This window comes from Larus michahellis, chromosome Z (assembly GCF_964199755.1).
Source record: "Larus michahellis chromosome Z, bLarMic1.1, whole genome shotgun sequence".
Lineage (NCBI taxonomy): Eukaryota > Metazoa > Chordata > Aves > Charadriiformes > Laridae > Larus > Larus michahellis.
This window is the reverse complement of record NC_133930.1, coordinates 85689476-85715254: the sequence shown is the minus strand read 5'-3', so window position 1 is coordinate 85715254 and position 25779 is coordinate 85689476. Positions and strand designations below refer to the sequence as shown.

Here is a 25779-nt window from a genome sequence, read left to right as displayed (position 1 = left end):
CTGTATTGTTCAAATATCCCCATTTTTCAAATAAATCAGTTGGACAAGACACAACTGTAAAGATTAGTATGTCTCCACGTGGGTTCCTGTGCCACCACACCTCGTTGCACGTGTTTGGCAGCATCATCATGTTCCTCATTCTGTGCATCTGAATAGTGGTAGGAGTATGAATCTTTTTTTGTGATTTTTGGTTAGCCAGGAGGTGGTGTGTGTTCATGGAGTGGGTGTTTACACCTGTGATCTGTCCTGTGCATTTTGCCTTAGTTATAGTCATTCTCCATGTTCAGGTTTGAGTCATCTTTGACAGGGCACTTTGTTTATATTGGTAGGTAAAAAAGGCCAGGAAGGTTTGAGGTCAGGAATCTGACAGAGTGAATTGTTTTAGGTTGTTTATTTCTTTTGTGTTTTCAGAGAAAAAAAGAAACTCATGTGTGTTTCAGTCTGTTGTCTGCTAGGTGCTTGATACTACACAGTTCTTCCACAAGCCACAAATTTATAAATGCTCCCTTGTCAGGTTTTGGCACTATGAGTGTTTATGTCATTGTCTGAGAACTCAGAAGACACTGACCAGCAAGACCCTTGGCACTTGCTCACGTAGATAGAACCTTCTTTTGAGCCATAGATTGGGGGGTCACTGATGCAGATGTTGAATAGTACGGAAGCGGTATATTACCCTCTGGTTAGCTACTTTGTACTCTACGGTAAGATGTGTTTAGCAAACTGTGGTAGTTTAAGCAGCAGCTCGTGTAATTCATAAGGTGGTAGTAAAATCTGCCTTTAGGCCTTTATTTTGTAACATCATCCTTTGGCTTTAGGAGTTGTCTGATATGTATTAGTGGTTGAACATTTATGTAGCTGGACATACAGTGAGATGATAAAGTAGCTGGACTTGTGTCATCGCACACAAGTGGTTTATGTATTCGGTGTTTCCATTGTTAGCTCAGTCATTGTCTACTGTTTTTCTAATTTTTAAATATCCATCATGCCCAAGATGACTTTTTTTTTCTTTTTCACTATACATATATATTGTGGGCAGCTTTCATTTCATTTTACTAGTTTTAAGAAGTGGGTGTACTTCCTGGCCTTATGTTACAGCATCATTCTCTCTTTCTTGGAGCAACAATAAATTTCCATTTGGTAATCCATGATTTTTTGCTGTTAAAAGTTGTGAATACACTATGTGTGATGTTCTGCCATTACTCTGGCTCTATGGAAATTGATTCTTCAGAAATTACAATGGTTCGTCAACGTCTCCACTTCTTACATCTCTTTATTCTTCATTCATTGATCTGTTATTTCAGGCACACAATTTGTTCTGCAGCCTCTTGATATGTGCTCCTAATAGACAATTTAGTGAACTGTTCATAATTTTGTGATTCTGGTTCAGTCATTGCTATTGCAGCATTGAATTTTGTGGAGAGCCTCTCCATTTGCTTTTTAAAAATTAAAATGGCAACAGAAGTGCACAGAACATGGTGTTGCAGCTGCTTCTAACTGCCGATTAATCCATGCGGCAAGTTTGAAGTACGATTGAGAACAATTTTGTGACAACAGTTCAGTGGTTGCAGACGTACCATTCGAGTTCAAGGCTGAATTATTTTAAAAAAATTTCTGGGCAGGAGTTACGGAGGGTTGGATTCTAGGTTAAACTCCAGACTAGATTCATACGACGTATGTCTCCTTGCATTTTAAGTAGATAACTGTGTTTATGGTTTGTACCACACTTTCAATTAATACTATGGCTACGGAAATTGCCAAGAGTCAGCTTCAGCCCCCGCTTCATCATGACATTGAAATGAGCTGGAATTATAAAAAAATGCTACTAAAATCTGTTGCTGAGATTTTACCTTGCGTTTTGCCAGTCATATAGGTTGTGTTGATAATGAGATTTAATCTGTAAAAGATTATGTTGACATTCTCCTTCCACAGTCTTAGACTAACAGAGTATCCCTAGCATCAGTAGACAGTTACTGTCTGTCCCTCTGCATGTCTCTTACGGCTCTAGTACCGGGCAATTATAATTTGGTGATTGCTTGGACGCCATTTAGTATTTGCAGATGGTGTTCTGAGGGCCATCACTAATGAAGAGACTTTCACCTGTGCTGAGAGTTTGCTTGGCTACCCATGTCTTTAAATAAGTCAAATAGGATTTGCAAATGTGTAGATTATAATGTGGACCACGATGTAAATGCCTCTGCTGCGGTCCTGTTCAAGGACGAGCATATGCTGTCTCTTGTAATTGCAGCCTGTCTGACCTACGAGCAGGTAGCAAAAGTATTGTGGTTATTTTTTACAGTTACCACACTACAGCACAAGAAAATACCTTCTATTTATGTAAAACAGATAAGAAAGCAAAGAAATAGAATGCCTAAGTCAGAAATTCCTTGCATGTTTCGTGTATGATTAGACACAGTTAATTTTACATCATCAGAGAAGTCTTGTCCCACTAAATAAACTGCTTTAAAGTATGCGCACAACGTTAGGTCCAGCTCATCATAAAGTATATTAACTATCAAGGTTAATATTTGTGTGCGGGGAAAGAATAAGTATGTAGAATTATGACAATGACAACCCATAATTAAGATCGCTAAGTAGTAAAATGGGATATTTTTTTTTTCCAGATCTCCTTTAAGTTAAAGAACAGCTTGGTCTCAACATAATTTAAAAAATAAGCGTTCACCTGCTACTAATTTCCTCCTTGGTTGCAAAGAGCATTATTTGTTTGGATGACTGAGAGAAAGAAGCTATTTACATAGCACAAATGAAAGCATAGAGCAGCAGAAGAGGACATGTAAGTTAATGAAGAAGGAAGCATTAAGTAGTCTGCATTTGAAAGGGTAGCTTCTTACATGAATAACCCAAAATCTGATGATAGGCTGCACGTGCACCTGATAGTACTTAAGGTCCAATCTTGCAGCCGAAGCTCATGTGAATAAACTCAATAGGTCTGATCTTGTGAATAAGGGCTGCAGGATCAAGTTCCAAATAAAATTTGCAGATGATTAGTAGAAATCCTTACACTCTAGTTTCAGTTTCTTTGCACAGACAGTTTATCATTAAACGTTCCAGATTTTCTCTGGCTAGTGAGACTTTAATGTAATAAATTACGTGCTGCACACCATGGATTAAGCAAAATTACCTTTGTGTACCTTGACTTACTATTATGTCTTTGCTGTTAGTTATTTAGTGGTTGGAAAAAAATGTCGTACTGAGAGGGCAAAATAAATAGATAGTGATGTAATATACAGGGGGGTTCATGGACATCTGCTTTCACGGGATGCTTGCCTGGCTAGGGCTGTTGAAGAGGTTGTTCTGTTCGACGAGATGAGATGCCAAATTCTTAACAGGTGTCTGTTGAGCATGTGCGAACTGAATTTTTTCAGTGTCTTGTATTACAGTCAAGGAAGAGTAAACTTTCATGGGGATAGTAAAATCCTCACTGAGAACCTAACAGACTCTTCCTAGCTTTATGTCCTGTTTGAAAGGTAGAGTGAAAGCATCTAATTGAAATATTTCCCACTCACTTATTTTTGAAAGTGGTTACATCCCCTTTTGAGTTGGAAGCAATTTGATAGTGGTAAATCTGTGCACGTCCTGCCCCATCTACTAATGAATGTTGCAGAGGGTTTTTCCTTTAGCAAAATTTTACAGTGCAGTAAATGTCACAAAAATATTTAGAGTTGTACTGTCTGTACAAAAATAGTGCAGAAAAATAGCACTGAGCAGAAGAGGGAGATTGGGCAAGATCTTTAAAATAAATTAAAGTGTGATCTCATTTATTAGACAGAGAAGAATCCACATGGAATAGAGACTTTTGAATGTACCAGTTGGAGGAAGAGCTTAAATCACTTTTTTGGGCACTGAGGTCAATTATAAATGCAGTTTTTTAGGAATCCGTTACAGGTTACAGGTTTTTTTCATACTAACTTGATGATTTTCAACTTGTGATAGTTAAGTGTGAAACAGAAATATGATGCAGAAGGCTTTAAGCAAACTAGATAAAGCGCCTCAGAAAGGGGCAGGGTATTGAATTTCTCTCCAGCAGTAGTTCCTAAGCTGTAAATGATACACTTCTGTCAGGTTCCAGTCCTTTTACTGCGCTCATTTTTGAACCCATGCCTTTGGTAACAGAAAGAAAATGCCAGCAGGGGCAGCACAAAATAATCTAAATCATGTAGGTGTAATGTCTTCAGAATTTTAGAAAGATTTCAGCTTTTAATGATCTGTTTATCTTCAGCATTGCTTTTCGGTGAGTGAGGTAGATGGACAGAGAGCAAGGATTGAAGACTACTTAATAGTACCTAAGGAAATTTAAATTTAAATATGAATCTTTGCTGCCTGCAATATATTCATTTGCATATGCTAAATCCGCTTTCAAAATCTGCTGTTTGTGAAGACTTTTTACTGGAATGATTATGTCAGATGTGCTTCAGTGAACTCTTCTAGTTTGTAGGCAGCAATTGGCAGTAGGTTGGTTCATCACAGTAACATGACAGTACTCGAAAGGTTCAGAGATAGTTTCATAATTATTGTTAGCATGATTCTTGAAAGAAATGATGAGCATCTCATAAACCCAGATGGGAATTTGTTACATTGTTGATAAATGTGTTGATAAATGTGTTTTACATTTTTAAATTGATAAACAGTGAAAAGCAGAGAAGATACAATAAGGCAGATGGTTGTTTATAAAGCACTTGCAAGTTGCTGCAATTCAAAGAATGGTACTAATTGTTAAAAAGAAGACAAAAATTGGAGTAGGGGGAGTGTTTCAATGAGTTAATCATGAGCTTTTTAAAAATAAAACCTTCAGCAGCTTTAGTTCAATTAGAACCATTCTTGCCATCCTGGGTTTATATGCAAAAGTTGAGACTCTCAGTTCTTAGTAAACTTTTGTACCAATCATTTTCATGTAGCTGAAATTGAAAATACAGCTAATCCACCTTTTATCTAAATGTATACATTCCTTGCTTTCTCCTTTTTCCTGTTAGGAAAAACCCAAGATTTATTGAACAGCAGAATAAAATTGAAGTATCATGGTCTTATTAATCATTCCCTCTTTAAAAACAGTGAATAGAGTAGCGAACTCCAAAATCAGCAGAGAGTTCGCAGCAAGGAAGTAAGCTGGGATATAGATGGCTTATTTTTTGTTAAAGGAGTGGTGAAAAAAGACTGGGTTTTACCAACTAGGTGACTAGAGGAAAAAAGATATTTAAGTGGTACTTAGGGAGAATACAAATCAGCATATGTGATGAAACCAGTTGGTTCACCGTTGTCTTGTGAATGTTCCGTTCTTGTTTCCGTCAGTAATATTAAAAGTTTCTGTGAAAGGCAAAGTATTTTCCTACTGTTTCAGCAGGAGTTTTTTGAAAACCAGAGATATGTAGATTACTGCCTTCATCAAGCAGCTCTTTTAAAAGATGTTTATTTTACCTCAGTTGCAGAACTCCGGAAGAGTTAGTTTTCTTTCACAGGATTTCCAGCTTTTCCAGGATAAAGAATTTAACACTTTCTGTGTTTTTAACAAGAGAACTACATCTTTCAGATTTCTGGGAATATTTTTATTAAAATTCAGCAGAATAGTGGTATTTTTTAATAAAGCTGTATCAGCTGTGTCAGTCTTTAATAGGAATAATTTGAAAGGAAAAAAATTCAATTATAAATCAATAGAGCGTTGTATTTCTGTATGTGCAAACAACCTAAAATTACTTTAAGATGCTCCAGCTGCTCAATTCATTAGCTCAGTCACAACTGAATTTTGGTATCTGTTATCTTCTGTTGATTGCTGCAGCAGAAATACCCAGTTAACGTGCCTGAAGCTGTTCGACGCAGTTATGACTATTAAGGAAGATCAGTTCAATAGGTTGGTTACTTAGGATTTTGAGAGGCTTAATACATAGCTATTTATCTTAACTCATGCACTGTCCTGCCTGTAATGATTCGGGAAAGCCTTGCGTGCCTCCACAAATAGTGTCAATTCCTTCTCGCGTTCAGGGTTTTCTACATTTGCCTATCGTGCATTTTGGGTAGTTGCATCTCTTAACTCTTGCCGTTGTATCTGCCAAATCGTTCAGTTCCTCTCTTGAGTGATACCCTGAGTGTGTTGATGGGTGTAAGATATGAAAGATCTTTGAGAGAAAACCAAAGAATTTTTCTCTTTTCACTGAATTAACCCGGGGTGGGGTGTGTATGTTTTTGCCTTCTTTCCAGCGGTGTAAATTACGTAGATGTTGTGCTAACTTTCTCATGTTTTGCTGTAGACCTGACACCCCATAACACAGGATGGAAAAAATATCTAAAAAATAAGTAAACTTAACAAAAACAATAATAGTTTAAAACTCAGGGTGGTTAAAATTCTGAAATTAATTTTGTATAGATTGTTTTCAACTTCTAGTTTCAGGAATTCAGCTTCTGTCCGCATTTCTGGTATATATATCTCTATTCTAAGTGTTTTTTTAAAGACGCAACCTGACATTTATCTGTTCCAGTCATAATGTAAGTGAGTTTCACATAAGATTACAAATAAAAGTATAAATTTTATTTGAAAGTGTTTTTTTTAAAGTTCTGTAATCTGAACTTGGTTTTAGACACAATTAATTGTCCTGCATTAGACACGTACCTTTGTCGTGCTGGTAAGAATTTTGGTGCAACAGACCTTAAAGCTGATGTTTAAGCCAGAGTGGAAAATTCTAAAAGTAAGAAAAGGGGTTGTTTGTCCACTGTAAGCTGCAGTTCTAGGTGAGACACCTTTTTGGATATTGTTTGTACTTTTGTTTCTAGTTGGCTAGAAAAATACAAAAAATATAAACTTTTAATGAAAAATGGAGCCTAAGTACTTCGTTTTCATATCCTGTTGGTACAGCAGGCACAAAGGGGGCGTTACTGTAGTTGGTTGTTCCGTCTGAAGGTAATCATATAAATGAAAGAAGAAAGTTACTCATAGTTTATGAAGATTGTAGGAAGGCAGAAGGTTCAAGCAAAAGAAAAAAATTTAGAACAGGCAGCCAGAAGAAACTTTTAAATGAAAGTACTTGGGAAGTGTTAAGCAAGCTTACTGCCCGATCATGGGGCGCTTTGATACTTAGTTTCCTCTGTGCTATTAAATGTATCAAGATTGATTGTTACAGTTGATCCCAACTTCTCCAAAATGTGGGGTTTTTTTATCGTTTTTGTTGCAACAAGTTTTTAATCTTGCTTTACTTGATACTGTGAAAATGCACATCAGATTTTTGAAGTGAATATTTCTGTTTCTGCTGACTTAAGGAGGCTTTTAACTTCTAAATTTTAAAACAAATGTCCCGTGTTCTAGTTAAAAACCTGTATGAAGCTGCAGGTAGCAGTGGGAGTGGAGGGTAATGCAAAAATAGCTGTCAGCAAAATAGATACGATGAAATCCTAGGATAGGAATTGTTTTTGTTGAGGCAGAATGAAGTGTCAAAGATGTCAGGACACAGTGTGGTAGTTGCACAAGCTCTTTGTGGGTTTTTTCTTCAGTTTAAAACTTCATAGATCTTTCATTGAGGGAGGGATTTGGCATTTTTTTGCAGAAAGGCTCTGCTTTTCACAGAAGTCAAACTGTTCACTGGAAAATAGTGTGCCCAGCACACCCAGTGCTCAAGAGATGTAAACTGAGCTCCTTCAGTGTGTGCATCCAAATAGCTATCTGTACAAATGGCGCTATTTCTGTGAAAGCAACCATCCTCAAAGTCAACATGTGTAAAAGAAGTGAATGGCCAGCATATAGTTTAAAGAAATGGCCAAGGTATAACAGAACTCATGAATCCTTTTCCAGTATTACAGAGGTTTGTGATTACGTTTGATGGTAAGTTGAGGATTACAGCAGCCAGTGAAATCAATGCACCTTTTGGGGGTTTCTGATAGCAAAATGACTAATCAATATCACATGCAATGCTAAAATATAAATACACTAAATGTCACGTGTGCTATCTACCTGAATCAAGTGCAAAAGGACAGAAGCAAGTCTCTGTCATATGTATAAAATGTACGGGCAAGATGGATCATTAGCAAGATGGATCATTATGATCCATACATGCTTGTACTTGTCAAGCTCATGCTGGCATGCGCTGTTATAGTAATGGCTCAGGACCATGTTTTTCTCTTCTAGATATCTATGTGGGCATAACACACACTTTTCCAGCAAAGAACTACAAGAATTTACCCATTAATGTGAAAAGGAGCCATGTCTTTTTTTTCATTTACTTCTTGTTGTGTCTTATGAGAGAGATCATGGATGGATGAAGAAACTTACTTGGTTCGTCTTAAGAGGGGAAGCAGTCAAAAATTATGCATTCTACAGTTCAGGACAATTAATTGAAAGTCTTTTATGCCTTTATACCTTCAGGCATCTCTGGAAAGCAGGGCTGCTTTGTTCCTAACAGTGACTTGGGAAGACAAACACCTTATGGGAAGATAACTCCTAACATCCCCCCTTCCTCCTCCTTCCTCCAGCTTTTGTTGCTGAGCATGACACCATATGGTATGGAAGATCCCTGTGGTCAGTTGGGGTCAGCTGTCCCGGCTGTGTCCCCTCCCAGCTCCTTGTACCCCCCCCAGCCCACTTGCTGGTGGGGCTGGGTGAGGAGCAGAAGAGGCCTCGGTGCTGTGTGAGCATAACACCCCTGTGTTATCCACACTTTTTTCAGCCCAAATCCAAAACACAGCCCCATACAAGCTGCTGTGAAGAAAACTCTCTCTATCCCAGACAAAACCAGCATGAGGTGGTATTGATATCTTGGGTGTGTTTACTGGTGGTACTGATCATCACATTAGAGTCCTAGAATAATTTTGGCTGCACCTCTGCGGGCTCTGCAGTCAAATCCTCTGATTAAAGCATGCACAGCTTCAAAGTTAAACCAGGGTGATCAATTAAAAAAATGCAGATGGCCTTTAAGCAGGAACACCCTAACCGTGAATGGTTGCTGCAGAGATCTGTCTGCATACTCCGGTGGTGGAGCTTCCTGATAGAAAGGAGACCCAAGATGAAATTTGCGACCTGTGAGGCATGAGAAATGACCATGGTAGATGTGGCTAGGCTGAAACGGCGGCGAAGCTAACTTCTAAGGGAGAAACTGTGCTGGTTTATGAGTTTTGTAAGATGGTCATATGTAATGATTCACTCTTAAGTACAGTACAAAGACTTTGGAAGGAGCACCACAACTCTTGGGCAACTGTTCAACCAGTTCAGGAACGGTGCTGAATGTCAGACTGTCAGGGTCGGAACGTGACGTACACTCAAAGAAGAAAGAACAGTTGCTTCCCTTATCAAAGCTACAGTTCAGTCAAGTGCTGCTGTTAGTATGGATCTTGCCACCTGCTCCCCTTATTCAAGGTTTCAGTTTCAGAGTGCATATTGCCTTCCACCAACCGATTTCTCAAGACACGTGTCATGATGCACTTGAAAAAGTATTACCTAGTAGCATATATACCCCTGCTCAACTCTGCTGTGTTTGGCAAAAGTGGACTTTAAGAGAGTGTGTGCCTTGAGATCCATTTATAATAGAAAAGCAAACAGCTCGTTTGATAACATGAGCTTGTACCCTTAGCAGTCAGCCAGGAACAGAGCTCTCATTTTTCCTGGGTTTTAGTCTATTCTTCAGTTTACAGCATCACATCTCTTCTCACTTAAGCATTTTGGGAATGTCAGAGAGCATTGGATGCTGCTTTGCTAGGGACCACGTAAGGATTAATCGTGAAGTGAGAGGTCTGATCAGTTCTTGCAGATGTCAACATAATTCAGTGCTCTTGGTCACGGTGATGTCTAGTATGCAAAAATATTTCCAGATGTGTGTGGTTGTAGGTAGATAAAATTCAAATAATTTTCACAGTGGATACGTTGAAATCAGCTTGTGGAAGTGATCAAGGTGCATATTGAGTTGCAAGTGTATGGCGTCAGGTTTGATCAGGTCTACATCAGTAAGCTAAATCTGCAAAGGAATAAAATATATCATTAATATTTCCTTCTGGAACAAATTTTTCTTTATACAGATACAGTATGATTGGATAATTCCAAAGAAAATCTGTAAGATGGGGTTTGTTGAACTTTCTGTGAGACAAATCTGATTTCAGTTCACAGTCGGCCTAAGAATTTAAAAATATCTTTTCTTCCACTGTCTTTCATAAAGTTAGAATATTTGGTGAAATGCTTACTATATTGCTGTGCTTAAGTTTCTTAGGCTTACCTTTCCTCTTCCACAGGAAACTAATTGAGGATGTTGTCAGATACATTAGAAAGCAGAATTGATTTGGCTGCAGTATTAAATGACCTACTAATAATTTTTGACATAAAAATAGCCTGTAACCCTAGAGATAATATGGATAAAGTGAACAGAAATTAAGTAAATCATAAGGTGAATACAAATGGGAAGTGAAGGTTGATGCACATTTTTAGTACTGTTTCATAAAGTTATTTTTGGACAGGCTACAGTCAGTAACAGAAAGGGTCCTAACTTGGATTGTAGTAATGTAATTTTGGGCTGATTTCCAGTATTCAGGAATGCATATGTTCTTGATCCTTCATTACAACTCATAATTTTAGGAATATTATGTTGGGAAAATAACGCACATTAGCCAGCAGCACAAATAGCAGGAGAAGCCGCAATATTCATTTCCCCTCAACCCAGCCAAAAACAGATTATTTGGCTGACTATCAAAAGGAGCAGCAGTAATTGTTTCCAGTATCAGTGGAGGCATTTTGCTGTTAAAAAAAACCCGAAGCTTCCATTTCATTAACTCAAGGAAAGGCTCGGTCTCTGCCATCAATTAGGGGACAAAAATGGGATTCTTATGGCAAGCTGTAGTTTGCTGTCTGCCTGTGCCTTGCAGTTGCCCGTGGACGGCCTGCGGGTCCTGCCGGCAGCTCCCCGTGCCTCTGCAGTAGCTGCTTGTCCTCTGCAGGCTCCGCTTCTCCTGGGAGAGCAGCCTCCCAAGTCTGCCTCGTGAATGTGGCCGAACCTGCTGTTGTGTGTGATGAAGTGTGATGAAGTGGAGGAGCTCAACCAGATTAGAGCCACCTTGTGAATGCTGGCCAAAAGTTGGTCCTGGGTTTGCAACTTAGTCTGGAGTTTGTAGAAGTGAGACGTGGAAAAGGAGAAGAATGGAGAACAAGGCTACCGGCAAACCGTAGATGGTAATGCGACGACTCGTCGCTTGTCAGCATGCTTTCTGCCAAATCTGTGGTGACGTGCTGGTCTCCTCCTGCCTCTTCTGTCTGGATGTGGCCCTGAGCAGAACAAAGGGGGAGCGCCCGTCGGCCTGTGTGCCCATTGCCCAGATTATCGATGCACAGTAGCGGTGACGATGACGGCGCTCAGTCAGAATGTGGTCACAGCACTGCAACGTTGTGCAGAGCAATAAATACGGTTTTGTGCTCGATGGAGGGCAAGTCATCCTCAATGCAGGTTGTCTGCGCTGTTCTCCTGGCATAGAAATAATTGTACCAGATTCTCTTGTCATAGAACAAGTTGCTTTTAGGCAAAAATCTGTCTGATTTCTAATCGCACCTTTTCATTTTATTCTCTTGACTGTTGTGTTCGCTTAATTTTATCTGATATATGATGAATTTAAAATGTCTTTCATGTGTCTTTCTATTTTATAACACCCATTCACTGAACGCAGAACTCTGTGCAGAGCTCTCCAGGTTAGCAACTGTGGTATAATTATAAATTGCACACAAGCATGCTGCACAGTGTTGTGGATGTCCATTTTCTTTATCTATATTTAGGTGATAAAATTGCCTGCTTAATGTTTCTATAAAGTACTATAGAAATTACAGAAACTAGGTGTTAGCAAGAAGTCTCCTTTTCAGACAGTATTTTCATCTCGTTCAGGAGGAATTGTCATTACGTCTTACTTGATGTGTTTGACTGATAACTACTGTGTCTAATCAAACATGGCTGTTCTTCTGCATCCTCCGCCTCTCCAAAAAGGGTCCCATCAGGCAAACTTCTGCTGGAAAACTGACAAACACCAACGTGAACATGAACCAGTCCTGGTCACATGGTTTATAAATGGACACAGGAACAGGCTTTTATGCAGTATTTTCTGAGTCAGGCTGTTTCATAGCTTCACAGGCTTTTGAGAAAGAACTGCTTAATTAGTTGGACGTGCTCAGTATTCTACTGTTTTGATGCAAAATCTCCATTACAGCTTGCTAAGTATCCCATTTGACAAAAAAAAAAAAAATGGCATTTCTTCTCACAGTATTTTTATTCAGTAGAAGGTTGAAGACACAAGCTAATATTTGAAGTATGCATAAAATCATGAATTGTTGTGATCCTTCTTAATCACTGTCATCTTAAGCAATTTTGTATGTAATTGGACTGTGTCTTAGTGGTTGGAGGTGGTGGTTGAGAAAGATGTGATTCCTTCCCAAAGCGTATAGGTAAAATTCATTAAAACACAGTACATTGTAGTGTACAGAGTCTTACTGTTAGCTTTTTTCAACCTCTTCTCCCAATATTTATGCCCACAGAGCTTGATGAGAATACTACACGGATGTGCTGTCTTTGGACATGTGCTGCTGCGTGATTGACTACATTAGTTTTTCAGTCACAATTTCATAGGAAGAAAGGATGTTCCATGCCTTTTGGGCATCATCAACATAAACATTCATGAGCAACTAACAATATCCTTACATACTGTCCTCTTATTAATAAGGGAAGTATTATGAGCTATGAAGTTTATTTTATAAACCTCAGTTACCAAGAATATTTCTTTGTCCCAGGGTTGTTTTAAGAATGATGTAGAAAAACACATAAATGAACCTTTCCAAATCTGATTTAGTGAAGACATTTTAAATAATAATTCCTTTCATTATTAAATTAAATGGCTCTGTATTTTATACAAGAGTGAAAGTGACAGGATTTTACTTGTCACGTATGAGGAAATCTTCCCTGCGTCTTGGTGGAGAGTTCTCCTGGCATTTGCCGTACCTGGAGTTTTTTGTAGTCTGTTCCTACAATAGATGGGCTCAGTCACGTGGCACAGAAAAAGGAAATCTTTTCTTGAGAAACCATGAGGAAAAAGAATAGAAAAAGGTTCATCAATGTCCAAGGTGTTTTCTTAACCTTCAGCTTGATACCCCCAGAAGAGACAGTGCCTTCAGGGCACGTTTTTCTCTCCTTAAGGGGAAGTTTCTTCCAGAGTACTAGGTATCATAACCATAGACTAGAAAAACAGAAAGCAAGCTAGCCATTTCTCTTAGAAGTTAACTACTGGCTTTTGTCAGTTACTCAAAGCAAGTGAGGGTCTGGGGTTTGCCAGTTAATATGCGATGAGTTAGTGACCCTGGTGTGATCTATTTGGCTTACCTGACCTAGTAAAAAGAGATGCAGGTATTATTTAATAGTGAAACTAAATATTTTTGTGATTTATGTTCCTGAGGGTATCAACCACTATTTGTGCCGAGAAAAGAAAAAACGAGATGCTGCAAATGGTCAGCGCCATGGCCCTTTTCAGCTAAATTTATGTAAATCCAATTTATTTTGACCCACTACTGTTCTGGAGCATGGTGGCAAAATGGTTAAGACATCTTGCTATGGAAAGGAGGTGTTAATTTGAGTTCTGCTCTGGATTTACATAAAATTAAGCCTTCAGTCCATTTGTGAATATTTATCTGGTCATTTCTGCTGAGGAATCAAAGGTGGCAAAATGAGATGCTTGACACACCACTGACTTTTTTGTCTGTGACTACAAAAGCTGGTATGCTTTAACTATGTTAATCTGGTATGTCAGTTGGGTTTGGCATGGATTTTTAACCTTTCAAAACTGCATAGCACCACCTCTCCACCTAAACTACATTTTCTATCACTAATAGTTGGAATAATCAAAACTTCTACTGCACTTTATTGCAGACCCCTTTTCATAACTCGTCTCTAACATGAGCTTTAGAGATAATAATCCCAAGTTTTACTTCTTGAATTAGAACATTAAAACATGTTTATAAGCCTCATTTATATTTGCTCCTCTGTTATTCTTTTGGGCTTTTTTAGTTTCCTTCTTTGTTTTGCAACCTTTTCATTCTTTTGTTTCTTATCTCAGCTTGGGGATAGAGGTCATGCTTTCTGCTGATGTTTAATTGCTTCTAGCGCAAGGTCCTTGATTCAAGCCTCTGCTTAGTGCTAATACATATATATATATGTATATGTATGCATATTTTAAAAGAAATGATAATTTTGCTAAGATGGGCTATGTAATTAAGCCATTTCTGAAGCCAAATAATTGTCAAGCTACTTCTAAAATTATAGATGCTTTTCTTAAAAAGGAAAAAAAGGAAAAAAGAAAAACAAAAAATAAACCAACAGGTGTCAGCAAAGACCATGTAACAAAACATTGGGTCAAATCACATCAACAGTATGTGCTGCATTCATGACAAATCCCTGTTGTTTTTCATTTAATTCTCTCAAAAGATCTTGAGATCCTATTTGCGATCAGTCAACTCAGAATCCAGAATATCACACCCATGCGTTAAGATTGAATTGAATTGCTTTGAGTAGAAAACGCAAGAAATCCCTTAGAGGTAATGTCAATTCCATCTTAATGAATTGTTCTCCCACACTATAATCCAAGTGAGGTCTTTTGTGGATTTTTAAAATGCCATTGATTTTTTTCCTTTTTTTTTTTTTTTTTAGCTTGCAGTGAACAGAGCCTTTAGAAAGTCCATTCAGCTTTTAGGATTTTTTTTGTCCTGGCATGGTGATGGTGGGGTTTTTTTGTTTGTCCCAGTTCTTAGGTAAGTCTGTGTCCAAGAGCAGTATGTCAAAAAGTTCCTTTGCGTCTCTCATTGTTACTTATTGGCAGGTTTGTCACTTGAGGGTCAAAATAAAGCTCATTCAACCAAGGCTATGGCAGCCACAGTAGCACGCCTCGGGTCAGTCCCACCACTTGAGATTTGCCGCAGGGCAGTCAGTTGGAATTCATTTTGCATTTGTTTCACTGAACGTTGCTGCTTTTACACTGCAAAGAGGAAAAAGTTGTGGGTAGACTGCTGGATTGCTTCCTTCTTGTGCTCATTTTCCCTTTTTGCGCTAAAGCACTTATTACCAACGAGATGAAAAATCTTATAAAACAAGAAAATCCATTACTTGTAATGGCATTGCTTCTAGTGGTTTATACTTGTTTATTTTTAAGATCAGTGATAAAACCTCCAACCTGTGTACACTGCCTTGAAGTTCTTAGAAAATACTCGTAGTGCTGAGAGGCCTAATCTCTTAGGCTGAATGTAAATTATTTGAAAATATTATCCTTTCTATGCCCGTGAAAGATCCTTTTTTTGAGAAAGTCAGATTCAAGAGGTTGTAACTTGTTATGCCAAGTCTGAATTGATGGTTGAAAGTGTTTTAGAGGTGTGGGGAGCTGGCAGTGAATCTCTTGCTGTACTGTGTGAAGTCAAGTCAAACATACTACTTCAGGAAAAAAAGAGCACGAGGGCAAATGAGGTTGATTTTGGTCTGTATGTGGATTTGTCAGATGAACTGGTAATGTTCAGCTGTTACACGTTTTAAGTGCAGTTCCGTCACAGGGTGGGAACTGACAAGTGAACCTAAGATTGAATTGTTTCTACATTCTCTAAAGAAAAATAGAAAACCTTGCATTTTTCTTTACCTCAGCTCAAAGCACGGCAGACTATATCTGAGAGAGTTATTGTAGAAGGTAAAGGTGGTCAGACTTCAGTGGTTTCTGAGCAAGTCTTTTTCACTAGTATTTTTAATTGTAATTTTTTCCCTTCTTTTTTTTTTTCTCTTTTTTTCTGTAATATATACTTATGTAGGAGATTAAACTGAGGTTCAAGTGTAGTTAACACATAAGGTTAATAGGGGAATAACGAACTACTAATGACACCAATAATGTTCTAACCCTTTTTATGATATGACTCTGAAAAACCAGGAAGTCAGGCAAGAAGGAAACTGCCGTCGCACCTGTCTTTTATTAGCTACAATCACCTTAATTTTAAATGTAATATCTATATTATTCTAAAAAAATCTGGCCACTAATAAAAACCTACAGGCAAAATTATTGCCATTAGATTCTCTTACTCTCTGCACTTTCATGTACTTTGAGAATTGTCTTTAAAAATTAATGAAAACAAGTGATCTGATAAGGTGTTTTAGGAGTGTTGTTTCACAAGTTGACATCTTCAGAGGCAGAAGCCTCCTATGCGCTCAGTAAGTGTATCATTGCCAACGCTTCTCACTCTTGATGGGAAGTAGCTTCTGTTAACTTTGAGAGAGTAGTTCTGTCTCCATTCGCATATAGTCCTTGGAGTAGTGAAAAGTGGTAACAGGAGTAGTAATGGTGGTGATGGGGTTCTGTTTGTGTTTTGAATAGCTGTGAATGAGGAACACGATGTGGGAAATCTCAGATCCATCCAGCTGGATCTGGTCCACCAGAAGAATATATTTAACTGGTAATTTGCACTGTTTCCTTTTTTCCCAGAAATCTGATAGCAGTGTGTAGGAGCAGGCAATGGTGTGGACAACTTAGGTTAACAGCTTGCACTCCTTTATCCTTTCTCCAAGGCCTTGTAATCCGTCCTCCGTCATGTGAGTGGTGGTAATGTCAACTGCTCACGTGTGCTTTATCCTTTGCCATGTCACATGTGCTTTATTCTTTATCATGTGTTAACCATACACCAACCATTTGACAGGGTTGTTGGCATTTTGGTCATGAGGGATGCACATATGGGGGAAGAGAGGGACATGTGGCGTTTGATTGTCTTCAAAGAGACTTTGTGGTTTGCGCTAACCAAAGGGTTCCTCACATCTGTCGTGAATCCATGAACATGCGTTGTGTGGTAATGATTTCCAGTGACTACTGATAGGTGCCGGTTCAGAAGCAAAAGGCCTCAAAGCACACAGGCCTATGCCATTTCTTTAATATGTTTTTAGCAGAGAATTCACTCTTGAGAAAACATTTTGCAAGTTTGAGTAGTTTACTTTGTCTTTTTCTTTTTTTTCCTCTGAAGCGGGTTTGCTGTTCTCTTCATATACGTAGTCTGGCGATGGGTAGAGTTACCCGTGGTTGGTTTTGAACATGGGAACACTCTCAGCGGAAAAAAAAAAAAAAAGAGAATTCAGAGGACTTGGGCTGTAAAGCACAGCAGGAGAGGGGCTTGACGAGCAAGGCTCAGTGCACTTCACTGCGTCCCAGCATGGTTTTTGATGCAGTATGTACTGAAGCAGCTCCTCTGGATTAGGATGTAGGTGTTACGAAACAAATTGTTGAGTTGTGATCTGTTGTCTGTATACCTGGCTATCTCTGTTAGGAAAAAGTTCACCGGTGGGTCAGCTGCAGTTCTGCTCTTCCTCATGCATGCCGGGCTGATACGTGTTATAAGGCTTATTTCAGTTTCTTACAGACTTGTATAGTATTGGGTGTATAGTGTTTTAAACTGTGTTATGTTGGAGTTACCTTCTTACTTTCTCGGCATGCTCTTGGTTGTCATCCAGACTTCTGCTGTTTAAAGACCTCCAGTACTTAGTGCATTGAAGAGTACTCTTTGGTATTGTTCTCCACTTTGAAGAGTCTCTTTGGTATTGTTCTCCACTTACAATCATGTTTTGGCTTCAGTACCTTCTTTGTAACTTTAAACGCGTTGGTCTCAATGGCTCTTAGTCTGTAATTTCTCTTTTCACGTAGTAGTATGCAGGTATTGATCTTTTGATCACGTAGCTTCAGGATGCTGTATTGTAAAGATTTTTAAAGTTATGCTGCTAACAGAAATTTTCAATGCGTTTTGGTAATTTAAAAAAGGCCTGAAGAAAGTCCTCTAGATGAACAATAGGACTTTTTTTTTCTAGTCCAACAAAAGTAAGAAAAGCCATGACTTCATTTAGGGTGGAAGATCGTCAGGCTTACGAAAAGCAGGACACTGGCTCCTAAGCTCACTGAAAGCAAATTGAAGTATAAGCCATTTAGTTTCCATCCAAAGGGGACCACTCTGTGGCAGGAAGAAGGTCTCTCCTATCCCAGTTGGAGTACAGCCTTTTTGTGGGAGGTGGAAGTGTTAGGCTAAGTACCTTTTTGTGGTGGGAAAGGATTTCTGCCTTGCTATCAGCATAGGTGATGAGAGGCATGGAATTTTGGGTGGTTTGTATGTGGTTTTTTTTTTCCCCATTTCTCAGAGCAGGCAATAAGAACACCCTGGTAGTGCTTAGTTCAGGTATTTACCGTATTTGGGGTGTATTTTCTTGATAGACTGCGCTTGGAAGTGAATGAAGAGCAGAGATACTGTAAAACGGGGTTGAAGTTTCCAGTGTCTCGTACAAGAAGTACGGAACTACCGTTTTTCCCTCCATTCATCAGGCAATTAATTTCACACACTTTGGGCAAACCGTACTATTGGTTCTTTTTCCTTTCCCATCTTAGATGTGGTGCTGCCTGCCCTCCAACCTTACTACCTTTGACGGTGTTGGCACACCTCATGAGTTGCAAGACTCTTAGAAAAAGCATAAATATCCCAGGTTAGTACGAATCACATGAGTAGGGCTCTCTAAGAAGTGTTACAGTTTGACTGGAGAACGGCTTGTACTGGACAGTTTGTGGCTTCATAGTTCCAGATGGGACTGGATTGAGCAGCCTTTGTCACTAAATACCTGCAGTCATGAGCAACCCTCTGACCGATGATTAGTCCAGGAGGGTTCACAGAGTGTAACCGTACTCACCTTCTCATGCAAGAAGTCACAAGGTGCTTTTCAACATCCTCCCGCAATTTTCAGATCGTAAAGATAAAATACTGGCATACACAAGCTAATACTGCTACTTAAAGCAGCTGTGGCTGTTTAAATTGTATAGATTTGTAATAGTAAGTCTAACTAGTGCTATATAAATAATATAGCACAGTTCCCTTCTCTTTTTAATGCCTGTAGAAAAGATATTTTAAAAGTTAAATTTTCAGAATTACAGATCAGCCATAAAATCACAAGAAGTAACTAAAAGCTTAACATTCCAAAAGTAGTGTTGAATTTGTAGCATTTTCAGTACTTGCAGGCATATTCCTAGGTAGGACAGGATTTTGCTAGATTGTCCAGGCGATTTTGGCCTTTGATGCTACTTCAAGAAATGTTGTGTGCCACCTTCCATCCTTTAAAGCTGACAGTGTACCAGCCATTGCTAGGATATCCCTGGACTTGTTGATCTGCTGCTGCCAAAAACCCCCTCTTGAGATCTTATATATATACTGGGGCAGTTTACGGCAGTTTTTCCTCAAGTCTGTCTGGGCCGTGCAGAACCTGCAGGTGCTGAGCTGCCTGAGGATCATAATCTCACACTTGGCACCCAAGACTCCAAGCTACTGTATCTTTCTTCATGTTTACTCTTATTAAAAGCATTCATTAGGTTAAGTCTTTGCTCTGCCAGAGAGCTCTACTGATATAACAGTCCCATTTTTAAGGCTGATATCTCTGCTGATTATATTAGAGTAGTGCCTAAAGAGCCAGTTAGGATCAGAGCCCTGTTGAGCCAGGCTGTGGAAAAAATGAGTAAAGGTTTACTTCTGCCCTGAAGACATCACAGTCTAAATGTATGAGAGAGAATAGAAGAAATAGGTGCAAACACATAGCTGGAAAAAAGGGTAGATTTTTGCAAGTGGTGTCTAAAATGTATTTTCTTCCTAGCAATTTTTTCTCTTCCAAGTGTTCTTTTACTGTTTTTGATGGTTAGTAGATGCCTGGATTTAGAGTGAAAAATAAAATTTCAATGTTTGAGGCCGTATTATCATTATACTCATTTTAATGTCTGTACAAGATCAGCATCTGAGGCTGCAGGAACTTAACTGCTTTACTTGTTGGCATTACAGTGAAGTTGATTTCGGTGAACCATAAAAAGTTTGGCCCTGAAGGTAAAATTACACTGTATGCATGTTCCTAACATACTGCTTTGGGGATAAACATGTCTTAAATCAACTCATCGCTCACAGCTAAATTCCTTCTCCAAGTGCAGTTTCCCTGTAGATAGTAATGTTCAGTAAGACTGATTTTCTTTAAAACCGTAAAGTTTTTTGAACATAGTTCTATCAATAAACATATTTGAGCAGGGTAGCAAAGAATTCTCATAATCCTAAGAAAGATTTGGGGGTTTTGTGAAAGGAAGGGAGGGGCATGCGCCAACATTTTTAATTAGCTTCATCAGTACCTCTAATTTGTTCAAATGTGTTCCAAACGTTTGCATATTGTGTTTGCTCACATGTACATAATGAAAACTTTTGGACTTCATTGAAACTTTATTTGGTAATTGTGCATTTGGAAAATTAAAATTGAAGTTTATGATACCCTGGCTCCTACTTGCTCAGTTCATAGTGTGTTGTTAAGATGCCATCACTTGAGAGCTTTGTTACAGCGACGTTTCTGTTGTGGCTTAATGTGCTGCGGGTTCAGATGGCTGTAATTGTGGCCTTGAGGGGTTGGACTAAAGAATACCAGCTGGGTTTGTACCCAGATATTCTTGGATTAATATTTTGGGACTTAGATCTTGTCCTGTCTGGAATTTAAACATAGTTCCCCAAGCTTTAAAGGGAAGGCAAGCACCATTTGAGGCTCTTAATGAGCACTTTTTTTCCTCTTTAATTTGCCTTTTTTTTTTCCTTTTCTTTTTTTTAATTCCTGTAGCCAGTGAAATCCAAGCAGTTACTTCCAAACCATTTTTACAGCCCCATATGGACAAAGTGCTTTAGTTTGTTCCTCAGCTTAATTCCCAAATTAATAATAGTTAGAAAGTTCTTACATCTGCATCTCCATTTTTCTTAGAATATATAAGGGTGAAAAAAAATTTCCCTAGATATTAGGCAAGCCTTTGAAGTGTGAACTTTGTTACATTTGAGACGGCAAGTCTTTCGTTGTTCCTTGGTTGGTTTTTTTTGGTTGCTCTTTGAAATAATTCCTTTTGTTTCAGGTCTAAAATTTCAATTTTATTTCTACGTGGAGACAAGAGACTTAAACTGCCCCATGGAGGGGAATCAGTCAGGGTTCTTCTTCTATTTAGAAACCTTTGACCCATCCCTCCCCTGTTCAGCAAATAGAAATGGCAAGGCAACTTGTGCTAAGGGTGACTAAAGATCTGCTCTCTGTGTAGCTCATGAAGTGAACCTGCAGGGGAGAGGGTTTCAGGAGTCCTGCTTATGGAAAAAATGCTTTTAAAGTATTTCTTTGCAAAAGAGAGCCTTTCTTGTACCCCTGAGTATATATTAATTGGTTATAATCCGTAGTTTTGAGGCACATAATTATTCACGCAGCAGCACGTGATGGATTCACAGGTACAGTTACAATTTCTTTGTACTGGCAAGCAGCCTTTTTTGAGGGACAGAGAAGACTTTTTTGTGTAAAGCTCCAAGTCCTGTAATTAGTGGTATAGTAAAGAATTCAGGTAGGTGGCAAAACATATACAAGCGCTTAGAAGTTCAACCGACTAGCTTTTAAGTTGTCTGCCTGCATATGTCATTACTGTAAGTGGTTTAACATCTGTTTGCATTTCTTTTTATCTTTTTTTTTTTCTTCCAGATCATTACTAAATATGTTTATGAACTACTGCAAAAAGAATGCCACTTGAAGAAAGTAACTCTCCCAGTAAGTATAATTATTTTTTTTTTATCAAGGATGTTGTGTGTTTGGATCTGTAAAGAGCAGAGCCTGCAATCCGGTATTCAGATAAAGACAAGGTGTGCATTGTCTCCGGACGCTGCCTTCGCATGCAGCATGTGCGTCCATCTGGAGACTTGCTTCCACTGCACTTCTTGTCTGTTTGGTTTTTCCAGCTGAGCTTTCCTTGCCTTACCAGATACCAGAGTTTTCAAAATGTGGTAGTTTTGATAGAGGTATCGTAAGCTTTTTGAAAGTATTTGTGAATGTGTTGAGACCTCTACAGCAGGACGTAGAGAACAAATGTGCCTTTACAGGCAGAGGAGTAAACCCAAATTGAATTTCAGTAAACTACTCCAAGTCTTCTTTTAAAACACACTTTTTCAGTATCTTGTAAGATGTATGTAATACAAGGCGCTGGTGCTGTTCAGTGAAAATGTCTGATCAACCCTCAGAAGTGATGAAGCATTCCCCAAAGAACACGTATGAGGGTGTTTGTAAATACATGTGGTACCATGATGATGTTTGGGTGTTTTTATATTCTGTGGTGGAGATTGTAGAGGAGACTGTAGTGTGACAGCACTGTGTAGCTTTTCCATCAGTACCAGAAAGGATTCTTAGGGGCTTCGAGAAGCTTTTGTGTTGCCGTTGTTCTCAGCCAGACCATCATATTCAGTCGAGGAAAACCCCTTTGGGCTAAGGAAGGGAAATTTCCTTTATTTTAAGAGCTCTATAATGTTTTGCAGTTCCCATTTCCATTCCCTAAGCAGTGGCGTTTAGGGAACGCTTTGATAACCTGCCCAAATGACTCAAGGTTTCCCATCCAGGCTGTGCCGGTGTCCTTCGTCAGGGCAGAAGCTGTGCTAGAGGCTCTCCTCCACACTCCCAGTCTGATCAGACCCGAAACTGTTTGAGAAGGCACTCTCCCGCTGTAGAATTCCCTGTGTAGACAGAGAAGAGGGTTGTGTTCGTGGTGGCAGTCTGCCCGGAGCAGTGCTGGTGTGGTCTCTGTGCACTTCTTTGCGCTACCAGTTTTCTTTGTGGGGAAGTTTTGGTCCACAGAGTACTTCCATGTTCCGGACAGGTGATGTGTCGAAAGGCTTCCCCAAGCCGTGTCACCCTCTCTCCGTCAAACCGGGAAGATAGCATTTGTAAACTTTCAAGTGCCTTAATTTTGAGGCTGTACCGCTGTTCTTTGAATGTCCTTTTTAAAAAGCAGTACGCCTGTAAGTAATGCAATGCTAAGGCTGTTCAAAAAATGAACAAACTTGGAATAAGTATTACAACACCTCCATCACCTCTGTCACACACATGGGGAGTCTTCTGCACGGCTTTGAGATTTGAGCGTCTGGCTTGGGAGAAGAATGTCCCTGTCTAACTCCCACTGTTGAATTAATCTGTGTTTACTCTTATTTATAAATTATGTAGTAATCACTGATGTACTGATGTACTTTGTCAGTAGTACATTTAAGCTATTCTCAAATGTATTACTTCCAGCTCCTGCAAAGTGTCATGATTTAATTGCATTTTGGAGCAAAGTAAGAACTCTCAGAATATATGCAGCTGTTTAATTTTGAGCAGTGTGGAAAATTTGGCACAAGGTATGAGCACCATTCTTTACTAATGACTGTTATGTGTAGGAAGCCCTCACTACAGACAAAAATAGGTTATGAAGAGGACTACAAAAATGAAACAATGCATGTGGAAGGTGAAAAATTAAATCTGTCTGAAGGCTATGTTTAAATCACCACTGACAGACTCCCAAACAACTACACAAAGAAACTGAGTTTAAACTAGTGAAGGAGACTAAGTGAAGTAATAGGGCAGCTTGCAGCAAGAGCAAGTCCTGTTCAAGTGAGGAAAATAGAGAAGAGTATAAATGCTGGCTATAAAACCACAGTAACATCACCCAAAACTGGATTTGAGGACCTTGTTACAGCTGTAAAGGCTAATAATAAAAGAGAGCTGATGAGGCTGATAAGCTGCATGCAAAAGGAATGCACAGCTCAAATAAGAAAAACTAATATGGTTATTTCCAATGTTAATTGTCCGGTTTCCACGCTTGAATATTATTAATTTCTTTTAAACAGGATACGATTCTGAGGAACTGTCTGAAATTTGACGTATCAGTAGAGGAGATCTTAGAACAAATTGATGTATCATACAATAACCAGATTCCAGGATGAGATGGTTTTTAAGCTCAGGCTACTATAAGAAGTCAAATATGAAGCTGCAGAACAACCAACTAGCATGTAACTTACTGCTGAAATCAGCTACTTTCATCAAAGGAATGGAAAAAGAGTAAATGTGATAGTCTTTGAAAGGCCTCCAGGAGTGATTCACAGTGATTCCTGCGTACCAGGAGGAAATAATATAGTAGGGGAAAAGTCAGTACAGGTTTCTTTTTAAAAAACCTACTGGAATTCATTGAAGGAGTCAGGGATCACATGAAAAAGAAAGATCATGTAGGTAAGATCATAGGTGGCTTTTCAATGAGCTGTCAACAAGCTTACCAAATGCTTTTAAAAAAGACATGGTCATGGCATAGGAGGAGGGAGTCCCCTTATGAATTAATAATTGGTTAAAAGGAAAAAAAAAAAACATGTTCATATTTTACAGAATAAGTAAGTTGTTACCGGTGCAGTGTTATTAAGGCCTGAACTAACATAGTTGTGAATAAAAGGAAAACAGGAATTAATAGAAGCCAACAGACTTTGCTGGTTTTTTTCTAACATTATTTAGAGTACTTAAATCTAAAGCTGATTGTGATGAGTCGGGGAATTATTTCATGATGCTGAATGACTGGAGGATAAAATGACATGAGATTCAATTCTAGTAAATGTGAAATTATGGGGAAAATAACTCACTCTGTAAACACAATGGTGGCCTCTAAATGAGCTATTACAACTCAGGAAAGAGCTTGGAGTGATTGTGAATAGTTCTCTGAGAACATCAGTTAGTGCTCAATGGTAGTCAAAAACCCTCAAAGCAAATAGGATGTTAGGAATTATGAGGTGTTGAGAACAAAACAGAAAAACATCGTCATTCCACTCATTATGTGGGCTCCCATCTTGAACACTGCATGGAACCTGGACACCATATCAAAAAGGATATGAAGAATTTAAAAAAAAAAGTACAGAGGAGGGTTACAAGGATGATCACAGGCATGAAATGCTTTTCAGACAAAGAAAGATTAGACAAAGATTCTTCAGCTTGGAAAATAGATGACTGAGGAAGGAATATGACAAATCTGTAAAATCATGAAAGGTGAAGAGAAGATGAATAGGGAATGGTTTTTCGCTTTTTTCATAATAGAGAAGCTAAGGGGCATCAAGTTTAAATTATCAGGCAGGAGATCGCTACTGAAAGAGAGGCAGGACTATTTTATATACGTCCCAATTATATTGTGGAACTCATTGCCACAGAATACTATCTAGGAGAAAGGTATAAATGCATTCAAAAAAACCATCTGACAATACGAAGGTGGGATAGGTGCATTGAACTATTGTATGTGCTTGTCCAGTTGTAAACTCTGATTGGGGTGCCTCCAAAGTTACTGGTTGCCAAAACCAGGGAAGAATCACTATAAACACTCTGTTCTTGTACTCTTCCCCTAAACAATCTGCCTGTTGTCAGAAACGGGACCTTGGGACCTTGACCTGACCAGGATGGCTGCTCTGATTAATATGACCTTATTGTATGCACATCCAATACGAAAACATGCTTTTTTCTGAACTTTGGCACAGGTGATCAGAAAGTTGGTGTATTGGCCCTGCTTTTTGTGTCAGCTGATAAAGAATTAGACAGTGCCATGATGTTTGAATATATGAGATGTGTTTCAGGACTGTGTTAAGTGGAGTGCTTTTTTTTTTTTTTTCAGCGTGATTTTAGTGTTGTACAGAAATGCCATGCTTCAAAGGTTTAGGATGACAGCATCTCATGTTCTCTCATCTTTCTTAATTTTAACCTCATGTGCAAAGTCCAACTTGCTGTCTTTAGTTCGCTTTCTCAGGTGGCAGCTTCAATTTTGGACACAACTGTTTGTAAACTTCTTTTCATATACAAACATAAGAGCAATTTGGAAATTGGGGAAGCTCACCCGTTATTTTATTATGTCATCATCTCTGGTGAAACATAAACCTGAACATTTTTTCCTACAGAGGGAGGCTGAGATGCATATTGCATCGCTGTTACT

At 38.8% G+C, this 25779-nt stretch overlaps 1 protein-coding gene across 6 annotated transcripts in view; it reads left to right on the top strand.

The window, feature by feature from the left end:
* ARB2A (ARB2 cotranscriptional regulator A) overlaps positions 1 to 25779 on the top strand; it is a 273033-nt gene that overhangs the window by 37970 nt on the left and 209284 nt on the right. For all 6 annotated transcript variants that reach the window (XM_074570302.1, XM_074570305.1, XM_074570304.1 and 3 more), the window contains exon 5: positions 21507 to 21572. In XM_074570302.1, coding sequence (XP_074426403.1) covers positions 21507 to 21572 — 66 coding nt within the window. The remainder of the gene's footprint in view (positions 1 to 21506; positions 21573 to 25779) is intronic.